Source organism: Coturnix japonica, chromosome 5, assembly GCF_001577835.2.
Source record: "Coturnix japonica isolate 7356 chromosome 5, Coturnix japonica 2.1, whole genome shotgun sequence".
Taxonomy (NCBI): Eukaryota; Metazoa; Chordata; class Aves; order Galliformes; family Phasianidae; genus Coturnix; species Coturnix japonica.
In genome coordinates, this window is record NC_029520.1 from 49713489 (window position 1) to 49736401 (window position 22913).

The window sequence follows — 22913 nt, forward strand, 5'->3', positions numbered from 1 at the left end:
AGCAAGGCATGCAGACACCTGCTGGGAGTTTATTCTGACAAGTGTCATTTACATGCAGGAAGCTGTGATCGTCTCCCTGCAGCGCGGAGCCAACCGCACAAAGCCGAGCGCTCAGCGGCGGACTGTGGCTCCTCCTGCTCTGCCGGTGGAGATCGGGGGCAGTTGGGAGCTCGTGGGATGCGCGTGGCCGTGGGGCTCTTTGCCCTGGAGGTGGAAGGGAAACCAGTGCCATCCCCACGGTGCTGCGCTGTTGTAGCGCGCTGTGCGGGACTCTGTCGCGGGAAGAGATTTAGAGGCGGGGGATGCGCTTGCCTGGAAGGGTCCGTGTTCCCCCCGCGCGCTGTCCGTGCCTCCCCTGCCGAAGCGGTTAAGTGGGGGAGAGCAGCAGCCAGGCTGGCAGATTCCTGCCCTGTGATATGCCAGCCACAGGGTGACGCAAGGGCTGGAAGGCTCCAACTGAACAAGCCATTTTCACCTGCGTAATACGCGCTAGTGGAGATACGAGCGACGGCAGCGGCGGCTCCGAGTCCCGCAGCCGGCCAGACCCAGCGCGGCCGCGCAGCAGCCCAGCCCTCGGCGGCCACTTTCGGTGGCTCCCGCCGCAGCCCGAGAGCCGGAGCCAGCGGCCGCCTGGCAGCAGCATGTCAGCCCCGCCGGACCCCCAGGACCTGCTGCTGGCCGGCACCGCGGAGCGCTGGGCTGCGGCCGGGGCGGAGCAGAGCGCGGCCGGGGCTGCGCTGCGGGATGGAGACGGGGCTCAGCAGCGGGAGCAGCCGGCGTTCGGCTCCGCCAGGGAGCACCCGCCCGTCGCTATGGCGACTGCATCCCCAGGTAAGAGGCGAGGGGTATGATGCTCAACAAAGGGGCCTGGCGGCAGCAGCATCCCCTGCCTCTGTCCCCGTCCCTCCCCCTGCTCCTCGCCCAGCCCTGCTGCTTGAAAACATCGCTAGCGAGTTAGCGAGCGCATAGAAAAGAGCGAGCAATCGCGGCCTCTGCAAATTATTATCTGCTGTGGTGGGGGAGGGGGACGCAGGACCCAGCCAAGTTCCCCAAAGCTTTTTACGATTTGCTGGGCAAAGGCAGTCCGGTTCTCAGTCGGATGTAGGAAGGCATTGGGTTGCAGTTCAACTTGGTGGGGCTCCGTCCTCGCTTGTCTTACACCTGTACACATCCAGAGTGATAGATGGCAAAGGGGTCACTTCACGTATTCCTTACGCACCTGAAATTCCTACATGGCCCCGTGATGTTATTTCAGCACTCAGATTTTAATGGAGTGACTGTTCTGAAGTGGTGTTATCTTTTCTGCATGCTTTTGGAGATAGCATTGTAACAACAGACTTTTGGATTGCTGTTTTAGGGTGTACCTAACTTAAGGTGCGTTTAGTTGAGCCAGGCTGTGTGGGTTCGTATATTTTTTAATTTACTTTGGAGATGTATTTGATTTCCCTTGGTTTGGGGTTCGTTTCTCCAGTGGGTGTGCCAACAGCAAGTGTGCGTGGATTAATGAGGCTCAGAGGGCTTTGGCTTCCAGTACATCCTGATATAAATGCTTTGGGGAAAGCGGCTCTATTTCCTTCTTGGTGATACTTGCCCACTTTCCTCTCCCTCTACTGCCCACCTGGGAACTTAAATAACAACCCAGCCCTTGGGAACCTGGTGGATCCCATCTAGATTTCTCTTCACTGGGAAGCAGGTGTTTCCATTATACAACCTGACAGCGTTAAACTTGTGTCGAGTAAGTTGAGGGTCAGGGCTTGGGACGGGAATTGGTCTCGTTATGCAATAGCTGCAGGAGCATTAGGAACTGCGTTTTTGGGCAGAGTCCTTCCTAATCCCCTTCAGTTAATCAGCACAAAGAGTAGCTGGCCAGAATAATCAAGAGACAGCGTGGCTGTATTATTCTGCTCGTACTCATCTGTGTGTTTCTATCAGGATGTGATTGTGCATCTGTGCATGTGTGCTCTCTCGACATGGATGTTTCCCTGCTGCTTTTCTGTCTGCTTAATGCTACCGAGTTCAGTAGTAAAATGGGATCTAATTCCCATTGGCTGCTGTGGGAAATGTTTTGCTGTTTTGTAGCTGTTTTGTAGCTTTGGGCAGGCAGAAAATCTGCTGATGTGCTGCTCGTTCACTGATCTGAGCCGGAGGTTGTGGAACGTGACTTCTTGCTGGCAAGGGAGGCAGATGGTATTATAAGGTTGCTCGGGGCACGAGTCATGTGCATGGGGTCCTGAGGTTGGGCTGCTCAATGGTGCAACGACACGAGGAAGGAGGAAGAGATCACGTGAGCTTTTGTTGCTCACTGATGGATAAAAATACGGCCATGCTGAATCTCAGCATACAGAACAAAAAAAGGCTGATCTCTGAAATAGTGTAAGTCCCAGTAGACTGAATACCTGTTAACATTTAATGGAAGCTTCTTAGTCTTATTTGTAGATTCAGGCTTAGAGAGTGCAGAATAGAAAGAACGGTAGGATAAAAGAAAAAGAAGAGAAAAGGAAAATAAAAAAGAAAAAGGAAGATAAAGATGAGGGAAAAGGAAAAAAGAAAAAGAGGAAAAAAAAAAGCCTGCTTTAGTAATTATCTGCAAAGGGACTTTGCATCTATTTGTTAGCATCTGTCGAATGGTGGCAAGGTAGAGATGAAGTGAGCAATGCAGACCTTTCCTGATGTTTGCTGACAGTCAGTGTGATTAGCAACATCTTGAGAGCAGGAATGTGTTTTACGTATCTTTCCTTTTGTTTTCCGTGTTTAATAGGTATCTGCTATGTGTGTTTGTGCGTGTGTGTGTTAAGTGTGTACGTGTGCCAGACACAGCAGCAGCCCAATCAGTGGATCTCTGTGCCTGCAGTCTCTATTTGTGGCTGCAGTGCCTACATTTCTGTTCTACATTACCTACACAGGGAGAAGTGCAGCATTTCACGATTCTCTGTGTGACTAAATGTTCTCAAGTTGCTGAGTAAGAGTTCTGTCATATTGCTGAACATCTGAAAGGGATGTCTGAAAGGGAAGCTGGGAAGGATTTCAGAAAACTCTGTAATTCTGCTGCTTAGAGGGGACTGCTGCATGTTCCTAAATGTAGCCATGAACCCATGAAGGATACCTGGCTCCATAAAGTGCTATAAACTTAGAACTCTTGCTACCTAATGGAGCACCTGGGGACAATTCAGGCAAGGAATAAGGCATCCAAACAAGAGCCAACCTGGCCTGTTTGCTTTCCAAACAACTCCCAACACATCCTATATCTTTCTCTCCAGCTCTCAGACAAACCCTTTTTGTAAAGACCACTGTTAAGCTCTTTGAGGCAAGAGAAGGATATGGAGACTGGGAGATTCTCCCAGCATGAGAACAGATGATGGGAATTTATCACAAGATGTTCAGAGATTTTCTTACACAACCTAAACATTTGCAAACTTTCCCCGACCTGGGCTTTTGTTTTAAGTTTGAAAACCAGCCAGGGATTGTTGAAAGGTTCGGGAATATTTTCAAGCTGGCCTTAGGCCCAGCCTTGAGCCAAGCTGGCTTTGTGTCAAAACCTTGTGAGTGGTTTCTGAACGATGAAAAGCAATGGGTTTCACTGCGTGTTCTCTGGATCAACCAAAATCTGCAGTGATTGGAATTACTGAAGAATATTTCCCACAAAGAGTGGAAAGCTCAGAGATTTCTCAAGCAAAGCTGGGGTGATAAGGAGCTGCAGATCTCACAGCTGCTTCTCCTCCAGCAGTAAAGATTGACTCCAGTATATTCTGGGTATGGGCAAAGCAGAGTTCCTCCTGCTTTTACACTTGGCCTCTAGATTTTGCTGACAATATTCCACTCTTTCAAATTGCTCCTTCCTGAAGATGAATTTGGTTTAGGGTGAGAGGAGCTTGCAGGCAGCTCTTGCAAGGCCTGGGAGCTGTTTTGTGTTGATGAAGAAGAGCCCCATATCACCCAACACACCATCTGGTCACAGATTCTGTTATTTATTTTTATACATCAACAGTGATTAAAATTCCTTGAAAAGCATTACTTCCAAAAATATGACACAGGCTGCCAGGCATTTCCCAGAATAAATAAATAAGTTAACGTGGTTTCCTTCGGAGAGATGGCAAAAGGTAAGAAGGGACTCTGCCTCCATGGTGCAGGTGCAGGGTAGTGGGGGAGTCTCTGTCCCTTGAGATATCCAAGGACTGTGGAGATGTGGCACAGAGGGGCATGGGCAGTGGGCATGGTGAGGGTGGGTTCACAGTTGGATTTTGGTGATCTTAGAGGTCTTTTCCAACCTTAATGATTCTGTGACTGTGTGAGTCTATGAGTTAATCCATGGGATGATTTCCAGGCTGTGGTGGCAGTCGCTTCATCTGTGTAGCTGAGGTTGGGAGCTGCCAGTGGACCCTGCTTGCTGTTACTCACACAGGGATGCTCTTTGCCTTCAGTCTGGCACATTGGTCCGGACTTTCCTGGCCATCATGTCCCATTCCTCCTGCTTAGAGAAGCCACAGATGGGGTGTGAGCATGAGATCTGCTCTTTTATGGTTAGGCAGTGTTGCTGTTGGGGTATGTCAGAGCACAACCAAATGCTGAGCAGGTTGCTTTTGCTACCTTCTTTGCCTTCCTGGCCTCCCAAGTATTGCCCTCCGAGATTTGCCCTGCCAGACATCCAAGGGAATGTACCATACAAGGCTGTGTGCACTGTACAGGCTGAGATCCATGAGAACCCATTGTTTTTTGGACAGGGCCCTGGGCAACCTGATCTAGTAAAGGTGTATGTTTGGTGGCCCTGCTAGGCAGGGGGGTTGGAACTACATGATCCTTGAGGTCCCTTCCAACCCGGGTCATTCTGTGATTCTGTGATTCTGTTTTTAAAGTTGCTGACAGAGTTTTCATAGGGTGGATTCACTGACCTAAGCATTTGCTGCAGGGCAGCCTGAGGAGTTGTTCACAAATCTGTTCCCAACTTCCAGGCAGTCTTGCTGTGATTTAGCCAGCTGAAGACAGGTTTAATCTCACTGTGGAAGGATATATATCCATGACAATTTTATGTTGGAAATTTCAGTCCTTCCTGTTTCAGATCATTGAATTTCTTATTTTTTACTCTCCTCCCTGGACTGAAGCAATACTGGAATGAGAGTGATGGAGATCGTTTGGTGGAAGTCTCTGTGTGGCCCCTGGTGTTGTGTGAGTGGAAATAATACCTTGCAGAGAGACAGAAACACTGTGGGTCTCTTCTTGGACTCTTCCTGCCATTCTCATAAAGTTTGACAGTGTGTCCATTTCGTCACAGCTCACGGTCAGTCATCTAGAAGAAATTCTTATTGAAATACCACCTTGGTAAAGCAGGAGTAAGAGATCCTCTTGGGCTCTGCATCTGGGTCTGAAAAGTGCAATTGGAGGAGCATAAGATCTCCAGGCTTGAAATCCCTACAGGGATGTAGGTGACTCCATCCCCGTTTGACTTCAGAGCTGCAAATGTGTTGAGGAAGAGGATGAGGCAGATGAAAGAGAGAAGTAACACCGGGGAGGGTGACTCACCTGCTTTCTTTTATTCTTTTTAGCTGGGTAATGAAACGTTTTATTTATAGGCAAGGACAGAGGAGGAGAGGCTGGGGAGGAGAAGAGCAGCAACGGGGAGGCTGTGGATGTTCCAACTGCATTTTGCATGTTGTGCCTTCCCTGGTCTGTGTGGCACAGGGTCTCAATGGCATAATGCTCCTTGAACTCTGGCAGCTTGGGGCTCTTGGGAGCATGTTCCATGCCATTACCCTGAGGTGCAGAACCTTTTCCTAACACCTGGCCTGACCCTTCCCTGATGCAGTTCCATGCCATCCCTTTGGGTTATGCTGCCTTTGGCTCAGCACTCTTTAAAAATTAGGCAGATCCCACAAATCTGCCCATCTTTTATTCACAGCGTGTCCCATGGAGGTACACTGGCCCAAGGTGTGGACTGGACTGACCCCATGATGCTCAGGACTCGTGTGGCTCTGTATCAGGCCCTGAGACCTAATGACTTTGTGCACATGTGTTTTACCTCAAAGTTGCTGAAATAGCCGAGGAGTTGTGGTTTCACATCATTAACAGGGGGCGGAGTTTTTAAATTGGTGTCATAAGAGTTTGCCTCACTTTCCCTTCTGAGCAGTCATACCTCCAGAATGGACCAGGAACGCACAGAGCCTTTTCCTTCTTAATATGGCATTTATATCCTTCTCTATTTCTCATATTCTGTTATTACTGTCAGACTGGGGCTGCCTGAAAATTTCTGGGCTTTCTTTGTTTTTAGCCTGTCTTAGCAAACTGTAGCTTCAAGTCATGAAGCATTATTTATAATTAGTTCTCCAGTTTAAGGGGGGTAATGTGCTGCAGTAGACTGTGCATGATTCAGCACCGAGGAGCAGAATCTGCGTTCAGTATTCGTGGTTCTGAAGTCACGTCTGCTTTATGGTCAGTGCTCTGAGAAAATGCACATCTTCAGCACTGAGAAAATGTTTGGCATTCACCTGCAAAAGCAAACTTGAAATAGTAATAATTGCACATCTCAGTCCTTGTTTAAAGGAAGAACTTAAAACCCTTATAAGACAAGGTAGCTGGTTCTTCAGAGACTATTTTGACACTCCTGCCTCTGACAGCTACAGCTTTCCCAGCATCTCCTTCTTATAGTGGTGACTCTGTGACTCTTAAGGTTCTACAATCCTATTCTATGAATCCCAGCCTGGATGTGTTGCCACAGCAAGGAGTTTCCCTGGGTATTGCTTAGAATGGAGCCCAGGAGGCTGCACATTGAGGGGTGCTTTGTGTGCTGGGGGGCTCTGAAGGTCTGCTGAGCTATGCCAGCTGCAGGCTTTGCTGTGCCACTCAGGACATGAGTTACATTCGGTTTTTCAGCAGTGCTGAATTTATGAACTGCATCTGATTTATTGTCAGGAGCTTTGAAGTGCTTGTTAATCACAGCCAGTAAAAAACAAATGTAAGGGACAGCCTTGTCAGGCAGGGAGCCTTCCCAGTGCCAGCTGCTGGGAGTCTTGTGTTTCTTTCTCTTGACCCATAGGAATTTTTTCCATGCAAATGTGGGTCTATGTCTTGGTGACAGACTCTTTAGGAGGATCTGCTGTGATAGGACATGGGTAAGTGGTTTCAAACTAAAAGAGGGGAGATTTAGATTGGGTATAAAGAAAGCGTTTTTTACAACAAAGGTTAACAGCACCGTAGCTGGGATAAGAAATGAAAACCCAAGGCATGCAGATGTAGCACAGCACCTCGTATCAGCTCCTCTCTGCTTAGCAGCACCCTTTGTGTGGCATGGGAAGTTTGGTGAGGCCTTATGGGTATTGTCTCTTATCTCACTACTAATGCGTGAGGGGGGGGACTGAATTTCCATAAGCCTTAATTACGCCTTTCCCTGCATGTCCTTAATTCAGAGGCTAAAGAGATGCACTTTCTGCTCATGTAGGAAAAGCTTTGAGTATCACAGTGTCTTCATTCCTGTTGACTTCAGCAATGAGGTTTAGCACAATGCGCTGGAAATGCAGTGTGCACATTGGCTGTACCTCTCTGTGCAGTTGTAGCTGTGGGATGCACACTGTAACCAGACATAGCACAGACTTACAGCAATACAAGGAACATGTGCTCTCCAGTTCTTTTACAAAAGTTACAGAAATGGAGATCCCAATTTTGCTCATCATTTTTTCCTCTGATAGTTGATTTCTCGGCTCTTCCAGGTTATGCCGACACAAATAATCCATGATTCTCAGACTGGGATTAATTTGCAGGAGGGTTGTTTTGCCTGCAGGAAAAGCTCCAAGGAGATGTGTGAGAGCTGGGAGAAGTCCCAGAGGAGTCAATCTCTTCTGAACATGTTGTTTGTGAAAGAAACAGGATATGGAGCCTCCATGCAGTAGCTCTGTTTATCGTTTTCACTTATCAGAAGCCATTGTATCAAAATGGCTGGCAAATGGCATCTCGCTAAAACAGATGAGATAGGATTTTTACATCAATAAACAGCGTGGAGTGGATCTTCAGGAGGTGGCAGCTGATTCTCTACTTAAAAAGTTTGATGTGCATTCAGTGTGGGTACATACTGTTTGTACATACAGCTGTTTGTGTTTGACACGATACAGCTACCAGCAGGGCTCAGAAATGTATCTTGTCTTTGGTTTTATAGCAGGGTGGTTACTCCAAATAAACCTATATTATATTTTAAATGGACTAATTCTCTGTTCTACCAGAATTGCTGTGTTAGGCGCTTTTTTCTTTTCCTACCTTACAAATTAGCACTACGGATTACAGAGGATGTTCTGATTGCTGTCACTGTCAGAGCCAGTTGCTGTTTTGGGATCTTTTATTCTTCGATGTCTCTCCGACATTGGCCTCTGTAATTCATTTGCTGTGTTGCAGAAGTTCAGGTCAGAGCTAAGGAGACAGGCGTGGGGATTTACGCTGTGTGAAGTGTGTGCAATCTGCTTTTTACTTTCAGCTTGCTAAGCAGACCATGCATAATCCCTGGAATATTTAGTAGATCTGCCAGGCCGTGAAGATGGCATTTGTAATATCCAACTAGTTACATGTTCTGTAACATGGTTGTCCATTTCTGTGCATCCATACTACTCAAAAGTGGCCTGAGGATGGAGGGGCTGAATTACACGTGCAAGCAAAATACTTCCCAGTTGGAGCTTTTGGAGTTTGGACTTTTTCCTGTTGCATCATTCTTCTAACCTACTTCATAGCATTTAGCATACTGCATTTTGTGCAGGTGAATCATAGTGTGCAAGGCACTTATGCATTTCTGCTGTGCAAGTACATTGTCAGCTCATATTTGATAACCCACCAGCAAACAGGGGTGTTTTCCTGGAAGCTTGGGATCTTAGCATCGTTTTCCAAGTGAGAATAATGCACCCACTGGTAATAAATCAAGCTGGGTCTGAGGATGCCTCACCACTTTCACTGCCTCCTTGATGAGTGTTATCCTCAGAGGTATAAATTAAAGAGGAAAATATATAATCTGGGAATCTTTCCAACATCGTCTTTGAAAATCTGAGCTGTGCTTTGTTGAAATGTCTTTGGTGGAGGAATGCTAATGGCAGCGCTGAAGATGTGTGCTGATTGCACCCAGAAGAACAGGAAAATGCACAGAATAGCTTCCTTTCTTTTCCCTTTGTCATCAGGATAATTTCTAATGCTGTCTGCACAGGATGAATCTCGAGCTGTTTCTACACAGAGCTGATCCCAGAAATACGGCTTCAGTCGCTCCTTCTCTACTGTTTGTTCCATTATTCTGACATCCGCATGAAATATGTTACATTTCTTTCCATCTCAGCCTCCAGATAATTGCCTGCAGTTGCCAGCACTGAATGCCCGCAGTCCCTCTGCTCTATTGGTCAGAGCCTGAGCTTCAGCAAGGAGGATTTGGGGCATTTCTTCCAACTTTTCTGTGATCATCCATGACCAGTTCCCATGAGGCGTCAGCACAGCCGGGCGGTGCTCACAGTGCTTCCATCACCACCAAGGGAAGGGAAAAGCAGCATGCCGCAGAATGTGCTGATGGGCAAAAAAAATTTCACAGGGAGGGTGTGATTCTAGCAGAGTTCCAGCTGTTCTGGATGGGTTGCAAAGGAATTTTTCAGCATATCAGCAGCATTTTGGAAATGGAAATGATACATCTTCCAATACTTATTCAGGAGCTGGTTTTCAGCTTACCCTCACTGTAACCCGCTTGGGTCTGTAGTATTTACTGAAACTAAGAGTTTAGCCGGACTGTAGTACTTGGAGCTCTGCTTCAGAATGTCTGTGTTTCTGTTTGCTTTCTCTCTGCCAACATCATCCTTTGCTTTCCAGGAGACGGTGAAAGCACAGACAGGCGGAAGCCTGAGCTAGTGTTCCCCATCCTGGGGAGGTGTGAAGAGGTGAATATCTTTACTGCTGATTTGCAAATGGGAAAACTGATGTATGGTGGAGAGAACAGTCTTACAGGTAGATCCCATCAGCTCCACCTGAAGTAGCTGTGGGTGTGCTGAGCCTCAGGCAGTGCCAGGCTGTTCCACAGGGGTCCTGCTTCACCATCAGTGACTTGGTTTGTGGGGCCTCTCAGGCTGAGGCTCCAAAAAGTCATTCCTGTCTCCTAAAAAATGTAGGGCAGCTATTTTTACTTAGTTGCATGAAGGTATTTTTTTTTCTGCCTTTTAAATTCGTGTTAAGGTTTCTTATGTTTTGCAAAGGCATTCATCCTTCCCGCTGAACAGCACAGAGGGAATCCTGTAAGTGCCATGCATTATTTGCTCCCTATACCGATGCTGTTAAATTAGCTGAAGCAACGTGTTTCAACTGTTCCAGACATTTTTCCTCTGGAGCTTTCTTTCCCACAGAAAGGTTTGCTGTTTCCCCTTCATTTGAGATGAAAAGAAAATTGAAAATAATATGAAATTTTCCCACAGGACAGAATTTGTTTTTCAGTAACTCTACTTCCAGCTAATGTCAGGAAACACACAAACAAGCACAGTCAGTATGTTTAATTTCAGCCTTGAATTTATGACTTATTCTTTGCCATCACTGTCTGAAAAGCAGCAGCACTGACACACTTTACTCTCAGCTTGAAAATGCCAGTTAAATCTGAGAGCAAATGCTGCACCAACTGGGATTTATTAGGACCTATTTAATGCTCTTAACAGGAGTGTGCTTTTGGTTGTCTCTTGCTGGTGACAGAGAAGTCGCCTTCTGGCCCAGCCCATCTAATGGCTGCTGAACTGTAATCATGTAATCATAGAATCAGTCAGAAAAGACCTCTAAGATCTTCAAGTCCAACTCCAAATCACCCTCTCCATTCCCACTAAGTCATGTCCATCAGTGCTATGTCTTCACAGTTCTTCAACACCCCCAGGGACGGTGACCCCACCACCATGCAGGTTCTTCTCTCTTTATGCCAGATGTCTTTGCCACCATATGGTGCAGAAGATACGATGCCATCAGCATTCACCAGCCCAGCAGCTGCCCAGTGTCCTCAGATTCAAAGTGCTTCTTCCCTTACTTGCTTAAAAGCGTGACTTGCATGCTGGTGCCAAGCAATGGAAGGAAAGCCAGTGCCATCAGGATCCGTTCCCGACCTACCATGTGGTGTTGCAAAGACAAATGCTTCCTCATCTTTGTTGTGCTCTATGTTTTAATGAGCGTTTTTAGGAAGAAAAGCAAACACACAAGAACAAAGCCACAACCAACTGCTGCAGAATTTTTCAACTATTTCCAGCCCCATTTTCCATCAGTGGTTTGAGGTCTCTCTGCTGTACTACACACGGTTCATGAGAAGACGTTTTAGAGGAGTTGGTTCATGACTTCATCCAGCAGAAAGTTAAGAGGGGAAGGGATATTTGCTCCTGGTGCTTGGGGTGAACAAGAAGAAATGAGCAGTGCTGGAAGTCAGTGTGAGCGTAAGGACAGAATTGTATAAATCGAACAGGAGGATTGGGGAGGGGAGAGGAAATTAGAACGGAGAGAAAAAGAAATGTCAAGAGGAAGAAATCCAAACTACTTTCGGACTTGAGGTTTGTGGAGGAAATTAGGTAGCGTGATGCTTGCATCAGTGAGTAGTAAAGCTTAGAAACTCAGCAGGTGCCTTCTGCCTTCTGCTCTACTTCTCCCTCATTCACGAGCTCTGGAGACTTTCCTGGCCACCCCACCCTAATACACACCCCATTGTTTGCTTGGACCTATTAGCATAATTTCCTTTAGAAAATAACAAAAACTTTTGAATTAATTTTACTTTTCCTGTTATTTCCTTTACTCAACTGGAAAGGCATTGAATCCCTATTATTTAATGGGGATTTGATGAGAAGTTTGTACAGTCCCACCCAGTCAAGTGCTGTGTTGCAGCAGGACCTGGTCTCACTCACCAAATGCTTGGAAACTGGCTGGCTTCTCCCCACAGCTACAGCTTGCACTGGAAAACTACAAAAAGCCCACGAAGACTTGGTGTGGTCTTTGCTAGTTGTATAAAGGGGCTGATTAAATATGAAGAAGTTCAGCAGGCACAATGTCATGTTGACACACAGGGCTTCACAGTAGGATAAACACAGAATGGGAAACCACAGATATGAGGACTGGGGGTGCTGAGGGTCACAGGTGTTGTAGGAAGCGATGCCTGGGCCAATGGTAGATCTTGGTAGTGTCATTCAGGTGCACACCAGCCACGAGTCTCAGAAAATGGGACCTGCTGATATTTCTGTATTTTGGTGCCTTTTGATGCTTTTCTTTTTTGCTGTAAAAGTAGTTTTTAGCCCTGCTTTCCTTGAGGAGTGAAGCAACTCCTGCAGACAAATGTAGCAATCAGTGTTTTAGGTTGGATAAGCTGAGCAATTTTTGGCTTGAAATAGTAGTAACAAAGATTTTTAATAAACGTAAGCTTGGTGGGGAGAAGCTGTAGAGAGTGAGGCATGCAGCGATAGTTGGAAATTAGCAGCATAGAGCCTGCATCCAAGGAAGCAAGAATGGGAAAAGATACAGCACATTAATTTGATCTGATTAGTATTGTCAAATACATGAAGGTAGATGGAAAATATGAAGGATGAATCACTGATTTGTAAATGCGGACTGTGTGTCAAGCCTGATGGCTTAGTTCAATAAGATGCCCATTGTTCTGTGATGGGATTACAGTGAAATGCAGAACCCTGTGCTATGCAGGAATCTGCTGGCTGAGGTGGAGCTGGGCAGTGCAGTCATGGCACACTGGTTGTTACCTACAGGGCAGAGAGATTGATTGGAAGGAAAATGCACAGGAAGCACAAGAGCTGCTGGTGGGGCTCCTTGGTTAGTCCTGGGACCCGGTGTATTGAACTGCCTTTTAGAATGCTTAGCACCAAAAGCCAGATAAGCCCATTAGAGTATGCTCTAATGGCGGATGGAGCATCTGATGAAGGAGATGGCAGCACTGGGCAGTTGTGGGCAATATAAAGTCACTCTCAACGCTCTACAAGTGTGAAAGGAGCTGTGCTGCCATGTGCTGGAGCCACCGCTGCCCTCTGAAGAAATGGTGAATATGGGAACAGTGGCAACAGAGAAAAAAATACCAAAGTGTGAAATATTTGACTGTTAGTTTTAGTGTTTTCCAAAATAAACCCCAACATTTGCTTGGAAAGAATTTTAATTTGACAAAAACAGAAACAAAGTTCAGTTATACTGAAAATGACTTTTCCCAGCCACTTCCTTAAATGAAAGTTACCCAGCCCCTTCTAATGATGAGGAAACAGTCAGTGAAAGCAGTTGTGAGAAATGCGGCACCTCTTCCCAACAGTGTTAATACCTGTAAGGAAGCAGCATCTCCTCAGAGCGAATTGGTCACCAAATCTGGAAGTGTGTGGTTCCATTTATGTTTGGGCTCCGTGGCCTGATCATGAATATTTGAAAAGTGAGCTGTGCCGTGTAATTGTAGCCTCTTACAATGAGCCACATGATTATTTAATGAGGATTCTTGATTGGAAGAATGAGCAAACACATCTTTTATACATGATTGTGCCAATTTCGGTCCTTATTTTCTCTTGGTGCTGATACACACACGTTTTTCATTGGCCTTGGCAGACCTTGCTTTGCTAAAAAGGAGGAAAATGAGGAATGGATTTAAGTAGTATAAAGTCATTTAAACGTGGATAATATCCACTGATTAATACTTGTATAATCCTCTCTGTACCAAAATTAGGAAGATAAGACTAAAATTCACTTCTGAGTCAAAACTGAGTGGCTGCTTTGCACATGTTCGGTTGTGGAGATGCTATTAATTGAAGTCAGCTTCTGGAAAGACCAGTTACTTTCCTAGGCCTGTTATAGGCTACAGGTTGGGGGTTTGTGTTCCTTGCATGTTTAGGCTTCTCCTGGATGTTGCAGTGGCCATAATTTTCTCAGTGCAATAGTGGGTGTTGTGGCTGTAATACAGCCACTCCAGCATCACATCCTCTGCCAGCCTCTGGGTCTTTTTCTGTATGCAGCTTTAATGTGAGATGGCAAGGTCCACCAAACATCAGCTTGTAAAGAGACTGACAGTTTTGCCATTTGTGGTACAGTGCTTGTTATGAGTTGCTCACTGAAACATTTTTCATTAGATTTGGGGGAAAAAAAGCCTTTCTTTCCTGAAGATCTAATTAAAGAATTTGGTTACAACAAAGTTCAGAAGAGCCTCCTCTGAAAGATGTTTTCAATTAATTTTAAGCTACACTTCATGAATACAGAACATGACATACGTGATCTTCCTTTTGTTCAGCAGTGAAGGTTGCTGCTGATGTAAAACACAGTCAGCAAGTAGCTGGGTTGAGAATTAATCCCCATTTTTCACACCACAAAGGCCACTACAGATGCAGCAATCCAAGGTACCCCACCTACTCCATCCCTGTGGTTGAAGAGTTTTTCTAATGTGGTTCAAATGTGAGAGTTTATCTGCTTTGTCTGTTTGGGTAGTGACTCCATCTTATAACACGCTTGTCTTCTGTCCTGGCAGAGATTCCACCAATCGTTGGTGATTATTTTCCAATTTAAATACATTTTTACACTCATCTTGGTGGCACAGGTATTTCCAGAATCCCGCAGCCTTTGTGTTTATTTAAATTATTAACAAGCTTTCAAATGCTTTTGCCAAACCAGCATCAACCCCTTGAGCCACAAGCATCATGAAAGGCAGATTCTTTCATGATACACAATACTCCTGAAAACACAATGCTGTGTGTTGAATAGATCCACTCACTGACCTATTAAGTCATAAAAAAAAAGGAAAGAAATAATGGGCCTGGAAGCTCATCTGAAGCTGAACATTGATGTGAGAAAAAGGATTGTGGCAGCCCATTGAGCATGCAGATAGCACACATTTGGTGGGGGAAAAAAAAAGAGAGTGTTTAGGAGAACATCTGGAAGGAGCGGTGCCAGATGGCTTTTGGCTCTTTGATAGGACTAGTATTTTTTTGGGGTAGAGTATGAAGACCCAATTTTCATGTTTGCCAATATTTACAGATCTCAGTCTCGATGTGAGGAGGAAAATAAGGTCTCAAATAGCACTCTGTGCATGCTTAAAATAAGCCTGATGCTTGGAGTTTTGCTGACTCAACCCAAATAGCCTGAGATGCTGAAGTGCTGGGAACGCCCAACTCCTCCTCCAGTTGGTGGCATCTGAGAATGCTCCAGCTCTACTCCAGAAAGGATTTTTTGTACAGGATCAAACTCCAGGCACCCTTGATGTGAAAATTGTGGTGTAGCAAAGTCTTGCTGAGCTGATAACAGGATGAAATTGCTAAGATTGCCACGGAGTTGGGACCTGGTTTGATATTGCAGGCTGGGGAGAGGCTGAGAGTAATAGAAGTGAGCAAAGGAGAGGAAAAGGATGAATGTTGGTCTGTGCCAAACATGTCATTATGAAATGGTTGAGACTGCAAATGTTCACTTTCCCTCATCAACCACTATGATAAGCCCAAGATGAAGTTCATTTACTTGAACAGCTCCCTATGTCTTTGTAATGTGGATTTGGGGTTACATTGTTTTCCACGTTTGTAAGAGAATATATCCATTGACATATTGATATATACATTGATAGAACCTTGAAAAAGTACAGTTAGCAATGTTAGGTGGTTTCTGCCTGATGTTTGAGTTTTCTTTCACAAATCAATAGTTTTAAACTTTTAAAAACACTCATAGGTGTTCCATTGAACTGGTGTTGAGCAACGAGTATTTTTCATTGCATTTCACTTTTTTCTCTGCTTTGCTACTATCTACTATTCCAGACCACTTCCACGTCTTCTCCTGTTATAAATATAAGATAATTAGGGCTATTTTAAAAGTTACTTGCTGGCATTCCAGGCAGTACAGCACTAAGGAAAGGCTTGTGTTGCTTCTCAGGCTCAGCTGGGTGCCTTATAGCTCTGCTGGGAAGGTCTCACCTCTCTTAGTGGTCTACAGGCTGAATTAATGGATTTTTAATATGTGTATTTTTGCAGATTAACCTGCAGTGGGGCAGCTGTCCTCTGTGCTGAGTTCTAATGAGTTGAGAGCTATCTGCACCTCTAAAATGAGGATTTGTCCCATCTTTTTCCCTCTTTTCTTTATCCTCCAGTATAACTGCTTGTCAAGATATCTAGTTGGCATTCTGCTAGCACCATTCTGCATGGATGCGCGTTGGTAACAGGAAAAAGGCAATAGTGGGAAAAGTGTTTTCCCACATGCTGTGCCATCAGCTCATGGATGGAAAACTCCATTAACACTTGGGAAAGCTTGATTTCTCCAGGGGAAAAGGTGCCTGGCAGCTTATCTGCCTTCTCCAAGGGTTCCTTCAGTTGCACAGAGGTTTGCTCCAAGTCCTCGGGGGTGCCGTGTCTCTCCTGCTGTGGGTTGGCTTGTTGCTTTTTTTCAGCTTAATTTCCATGGGCATTGCGCACTTCTCCTGCAGTTCTGCTCACTGTGGGGTTGTTACAACATTTTAGCAAGACAGAAGCGAGATGAAAAGCAGCGTTATTTATCTGAGCTGGAAGCTGCTTATGTGGGGGGATCTTCACAGGGGTGTGGGCCCCCAAATGGGCAGTGTGGGAATGGTGCAGTGCTGGCTGTCTTTCCCTGCTATGATGATGCAGTGTGTTCCTGGGCAATGCAGATGTGTCCCAAGGACAAGCAGGACATTTTCCACCATCCACTTTGCAAAGGATGACGACATCTGAGAAGGCAGCCAGCCTCCAGCTTGTGACAGCAGCTGGGCTGAAGAAGGCTTGGAGAAAAAGGGAAGACTTCTTAGTAGGTCCCATTATGGAGGACTGCACGGGAGACTGTAGGTCAAGTGGATAATAGGAACTGCATAAAAGTATAGGACCTGGGGATGAAAGCATGGCAGGAACCACTGCAATGCTTTGCTGCTGGTTTATTAGACACTACAAGACATACAGTCCTGCTCTGTAGCATGAGTACAGTTGTCCAGAAGTCAAGCTGTGCTCCTGAGCCTTAATTTCCTATGTAACCTAACACAGTCTGCCCTAAGCATCATATGCTATGGCGTTTGCCTGCATAAAATTGAGCATTTTCTAATGACAGAAACTTTGGGTGGAGTGGAAACAAAACCTATATTTGAATTCTGAGCAGAGTATGAAGCCTATCGTTAATCCCCAAACATGTTTTGAAAGAGGGTTTAAATAAAGCAGAAATAGTCACCACAGATACTTACAACCACTATTTGTGCATAGATACATCTTTGGTTGTTTCTCCTCTGGAACTTCAGCAAGACCAAGAAATGAGTCACGTCTCTGCCACCCCAGCATGTAGGTGATGTGGGTGTCAGCCCCAGACCCTCATTCCATTAAGCCATTAATATTGTTTATTTGAGCTTTCCTATCAAGGTTGCTCCCTGAGGTCTCTTCTCTGGTTCTTGGAGTTCAAGTTGGCCATGTACTACCCCTCAGGAGTCACCAGAGGCCTTCTGTGCTCCCTAGCATGTCCTTGGGAAGGGTACATCGGTACATCTGTTGGCTTTTCCCTCCTACATTCCTACTTTGATTTTTCCAGGAATTTATTCAGCATTGCTTTGAATGCTTTTAGTCCCCCATTTCTATTTCCTTTGGCATACAGGCAGGGAAGCCTGCATGCACAACATGTGGAATGCTGTTATTAATTTCATACTGTTTATGAGTTACTTTGTCTACTGACCTGTCACAGCAGCAGATTAAGCTGGGGTTGACCTTTCTCTAATCTGCAAATTGAGAAACTTGTCTGATATATCCCTTCGTTATGAAACCAGGATTATTCCAGCAAGGATAAAATGTGAAGGCCATCAGCTGCTCTGGCTGAGATCCTCACCAGCTGGGAGGAAGAATATGTAAAATTAGGCGGATGCATTGTGGAATATTCACCCTCTTCTAAGTGCTTTGTTTAAAGCCAGGGTGTTCTTTGTTTAGAACTTTATGAGGAAAATAAAGCCCCCAGCACTGTGCTCTGTTACTGGAGGAGTTAATATGTAGTTTTGTATCCAGCCCATTTCCAAGGAGATGTGATGCTCACAAGTCATTCTGAGCATCCAAGCTTGTCTTACTTGCAATCCTGCAGTTCTCTTTTTGTGCCTAGGGTCTGTCTGTCCCTTCATCAGGCTTGATTTTCACTCTGTTTCCTATGCATCAACTGGAGACCACTTCATTTGCTCCTGTAGCACTCTGTACACTCAATGATGAACTGCAGCTGGCAGAGCTCAGGTGCCAGACAGCCCTCTTGTCCTCCACCAGCACATCACACCCAGCCCCTTCTGACACCATGCAGCGTGTCTGACAAGCCTCCCTCTTCACTCCTTTCCGTCTGTCTCCTGGGGAATAGCACAAGGAGCATCATTACCCACTATGACAGGCCAGGGTTATACAGAGGAGAACTCCTTCCATAAAGCAGATGGGACAAAGAGAGTGAACAAGATACCCTGAAGAGATGTGGATCAGGCAGTGGTGGAGAGGGTGTGTACCAGGATGAAAAAGTAGCCACCATCCACAGGCTTGATTCTCAGTTCTTATAAACAAGTAAAGCTCCATGCAGGAAACCTGGGAATTCAGGAACATTGTGCTATGCTTTCTTACCTGAGTGATAAGATATCCCACCCAGATCATGCCATGCAATGCTGTTTCTCCCTTGGGAGTGGATTCAACTGATAGCACGTGCTGTTGTGCAGGATGTTGGGATTGCTGTGCACCAGAGGCATGGTTTGTGTGGGACAGGCTGCCCAGGGAGCTGTGGGTGCCCTATTGCTGGAGGTACCTAAGGCCAGGCTGGATGGTGCCCTGGGCAGCCTGAGCTGGTGGGGGGCGAGCAGCCCACATCAGGAGGTTAGACCTACATAATCCTTAAGATCCCTTCCAACCTCAGCCATTCTATGATCATTCCATGATTCTAGATACTGAATTGTGCAAGGGGATCGTGCTTAATATGGGAGCAGAAGCCCACTGCATCTTGGGGAGGGATGTCCCTGACCCTCTGCCCTGCTCCTGCTCTTACACAGAGCCAAGGAGAGTTGCAGGTCAGTGCATGGCCACACCTCGTAGCATGCATGGAGTCACTGGCCCAGCTGTTGCTATAAGCATCAAAAACATCCTGGTAGAAACAGCAATAGAGTATGTTCCCTGCCCATAGTGGGAGAGCTCCTGGCAGGGTTTGAAAGACGCGCTGTGTTTGTTCTAACTTTGTGTTGACATTTTCCACAATATTTTTCTTGTTGTTTGCCCGTAGAAGCTCAAATCTCCAGATATTTCTTGCTCAGAAATTGGAAATTGTTTGATCTCAGGCTGTTGAAATCACATGCAGAGACATAGAAGAAAAAGGGAGGCTAGAAACCCCTGGAGGAAGGGGGGACAGGCTTCCCAAGACAATTTCCATTTCATCAGATTGCGGTTTTTTTGTGCTTCGAAGGAAAAAAGCTGTTGTCTGCTAACATGTATTCCCTGTGAGCTGCTCCTGTAAAGTTAATGGGAAGCTGCTCTTAAGGAAATTTTTGGAATACCTTTTTAAAGGGAAACAATGTTAGAGCTCCTGTTTTTCATTGTCCTTTGGGCTGGTTTCCTGCCATTCAGTGTAATGGGGTGTAGATAGGAAGGGATGTGTCCCCACGGGCTTATAAACCTGATGGCTTTAAAACATGCCCATTGTATAGTTTGCACGGAGCGGGGATTTATAGGAGAATAGGATCCCATGAAGGTCCATATCAGAAGAGCTGATCATGAAACAAGGGGAGGAATTTTTCTCCCCATTGTTTTTAATGGAAGAATTACATTTTCCAGCAGCAGTTCTGCCAGATCCTCTGCCACTTGCAACAAACTGGGCTGCTGTACTAAAAAAAGGCATCAGTGGAAGTATGTCTTGTGCTGTGTTGTGTTGTGCACTGTGCATTTTGACCACGACTCCTGTTGTGATGGCACTTTCATTGCAGCTTTGTGGTGTTGGCACTGCTCTCCTCCACACTCTTCACTGCACCCTGAGCCTTTGCAGGTGGCAGAGCCTGGCCCTGTGCAGGCTGAGAGTTTCCATAAATAGCTGAAATATGTAGTTAGCTGCTCCTGCCACCTAGACATCAAGGAAATGGTTTTTGCTCTGTGTAGGTGGATGAATGCTCCTCAGCTTGCTCAGCCCTAGACCAGAGGTCTCTGCAGCTGCCCATGGAGTGAGTACTAACCATCGTTTCCCTGTGCATGTTAGGTAGGTTGCAAAGAGCTCTCACACAAATAATTGCTGGTTTGGGAGCATGCAAGTTAGCAGTGCTGCTGATTGATAAAACCTGCTTGGGCAAAGAGAGACAAACAGCAGCTGAAACTGCACAAACTATTGAACAGCCAGTGTAAAAGAAACACCTAAAAACAGAGGAAAGCACATCTCCATAAGGTCCTTTGTTGCCCATGCAAAGCGCCTTTCCCTTCCCCTTTGCCATGCTGCACAGAAACCTCAGTTACACGCTAATGCTTAGTGCCAGGCTGCTTTCTGCATTGCCATCGGCAGGAAATTAATCCCTGCTCTGTGCCAACAGTGCATGTGTGGAAGAACCCCCTGATTTGTTTACTGGGCAGAGACCAAACTGTTAATTGGGAATCCATGCTGTCAGGGCCACCCAGAAAGGGATCTGGAAGTATGCCTTGTGTTAATGCTGGTGCTGATAGAAGCAGTGGAATTACCTGAGCTTAGCACAGGAGTCAGGTTGGATATTAGGAATTCTTTTTTCTCGGGAAGAGTGATTAGACATTGGCACAGTCTGCCCAGGAAGGAGATGGATTCACCATCCCTGGAGGCGTTCAGGAACTGACCATGGAGATGTGGCACTGAGGGACATGGCTTAGTGGGCACGGTGGGGGTGGACTGGCTTTTGGACTTGGTGATCTTAGCACTCTATAAAACCAGCTCTCCATCCACAGAGCAACTCCTGAATTTATTTGGTGATGAAAGAAAGTGACTGCCAGAGACCATGGCCCTCCAAATGGTGCCTTTGCCTGAAGGGGAGTGCAATGAAGCATGCTGGGTTTTCACTTCTGTTTATTGCTGTCCATCCAGTGAAAGAGCAACTATGGGTCAAGAACCAGTTATGTGCATAGCATTTTCCTGATTTTTGCAGCCTAGTTACTCTCGACTGCCATAATGCAGATAATATTGCTGCAATAACACATTGTTGGAATGTTTTGCATTCAAAACTGTGTTGGTAGTGACATCCTCGGGCAGAGGGAAGAGCCTCTCATCAGCAGCACATAGAGAAAGGAGGTTGAGTTTCTGTCCAGTGAGCAGAGCCCCTCAAACCAGAACCCTTACACAAATATGTGAGGGTTGTTTTGGTTTTTTTTCTTAACTTGAAATCCTAAGAAACTGTCTCTTGAATAGGATGTTCCGTGCTGGCTCATTCGTCTGTGCATCTCCCTGGCAGGTAGCGTATAAATAGCTCCGAGGCACACGCGATTCACGAGTTCTTTTCAAAATACATTATTGAGTCATCTTAAAGCCTCCTACTGGAGCTCTTTTAAAGATGCACTCGTTATTTGAAGTGGAAGATTTATGCCCAAGAAAGAATGGCAAATCCTGGCTAAAGTTGGTCCTTCCACCAAAGTGCTTTGTTTACAAAGCAATAAGGAATGAAATTGCATGCGATCGTGCTGGTGAAGTAGGCAGGCAGCATCTGCACATCCCTGCCTTGGGGATACAGCCAGGAATAGAAAGCAGGGTTCCTTGCTCCCTTGCCTTTTGCCACACAGGGCAGAGCAATCCAGCCAAACCTCCCAGCTATTCTCTCCACCTGACCCCAGACACCATTCAGCTCTCAGCAGTTAGGGCAGAATTAGGGCAAAATCCCCAGGGATGGCAGCTGCTGTAGCAGAGCTGGCTCAGAGGGTAGAGCTCATCTGAATGCTGAGCTGAGTGTCCTTTCTCACCTGGAAATGTGGTCTGAAGGGAACCAGGGGATTCGATAGACATAAGCCTTCAGGTTGTGACAACAGCTCTGCCATGGCACTGGGGGAGTCAGATTTGTCTGCAGTGTGTGTTCAGATAAACACTCACTGATACCAAAGTAAGCAGAATAACCAAAAAGGCTGTTTGTCTGTTCCACTGCTGTGGAGTTCAGTGCTGGCTGCCTGAGGAGCAATACAACTCAGCTATGACTGTGCATTAGAGAAACAGCACAATTCCTTCAAACAGTGGGAGAGCTCTAAAGAGACCAAGCTGTAGTTACCTGCACTGGGAGCCACCTGAGACACTTCTTCCCTCATCTAAAATACCTCTATGCTCCTCATGCACAAGATGATCAGGGCTGTCTCACATATTGCTTTGTTGGTCTGGTTGTGTCTCTGCACAGTTTTCAAAAGTTAGGTCAGGATTTACACTGCACTAAGGCACATCAATGCCATATAAATATTTTTGGCTCCAAGGTTGTAAGTCTAAAGTGGGACTTTTGACCAGGTTAAGCCCACAAAGGGAGTTTGAGAGGGTACCTGGGTGGAATTACTTTTGTCATCAGAACATGCCTGACTGCCCTACCCAGAGCAGCTCTTTCCTTTGCTATATGTGTTTTCTCATACAATGTCTTCAGAGCATCTCCCAGCAACATGGCATCCAAATCCTGCTTTTGGTAATGACCTGCCTTTGGTAATGACCTGCCTTTTGGTGTCAAAGGAACACAGTCAAGTCCCCATAAGCCATAAATATCTGTAACTTCCCCTAAAGTTCAATGTGAACATGAAAAATAGCCTTTGATGTCTGAGACGTGTCATGCACTTTTAGTACGTGGTAATGCTGCCACGAGCTGTGAGTGCAGCCTGAATGAGTCACAGATGTCACCAGCACCCTGCTGCTTCCCAGCACACTTTGAGGTATCCTTCAGGCGCTCTTCTCACTGCTCGGTCAGTCAGGGGCTGAGCTGGGGCCACAGAGCATCAGGATGCAGCAGTGATGTCTGCAGCTCTTGGGCTGGGCTGATGTCATAAGTGGGATTGATCTGGTGTAAA

At 46.0% G+C, this 22913-nt stretch overlaps 1 protein-coding gene across 1 annotated transcript in view; it reads left to right on the forward strand.

Moving 5' to 3' along the window:
• The first annotated feature begins 329 nt into the window (after positions 1–329).
• Positions 330–22913, forward strand: part of RTN1 (reticulon 1) — an 86242-nt gene continuing 63658 nt past the window's right edge. The window contains exon 1 of the mRNA XM_015865783.2: positions 330–831. Coding sequence (XP_015721269.1) covers positions 642–831 — 190 coding nt within the window. The 5' untranslated portion in view covers positions 330–641. The remainder of the gene's footprint in view (positions 832–22913) is intronic.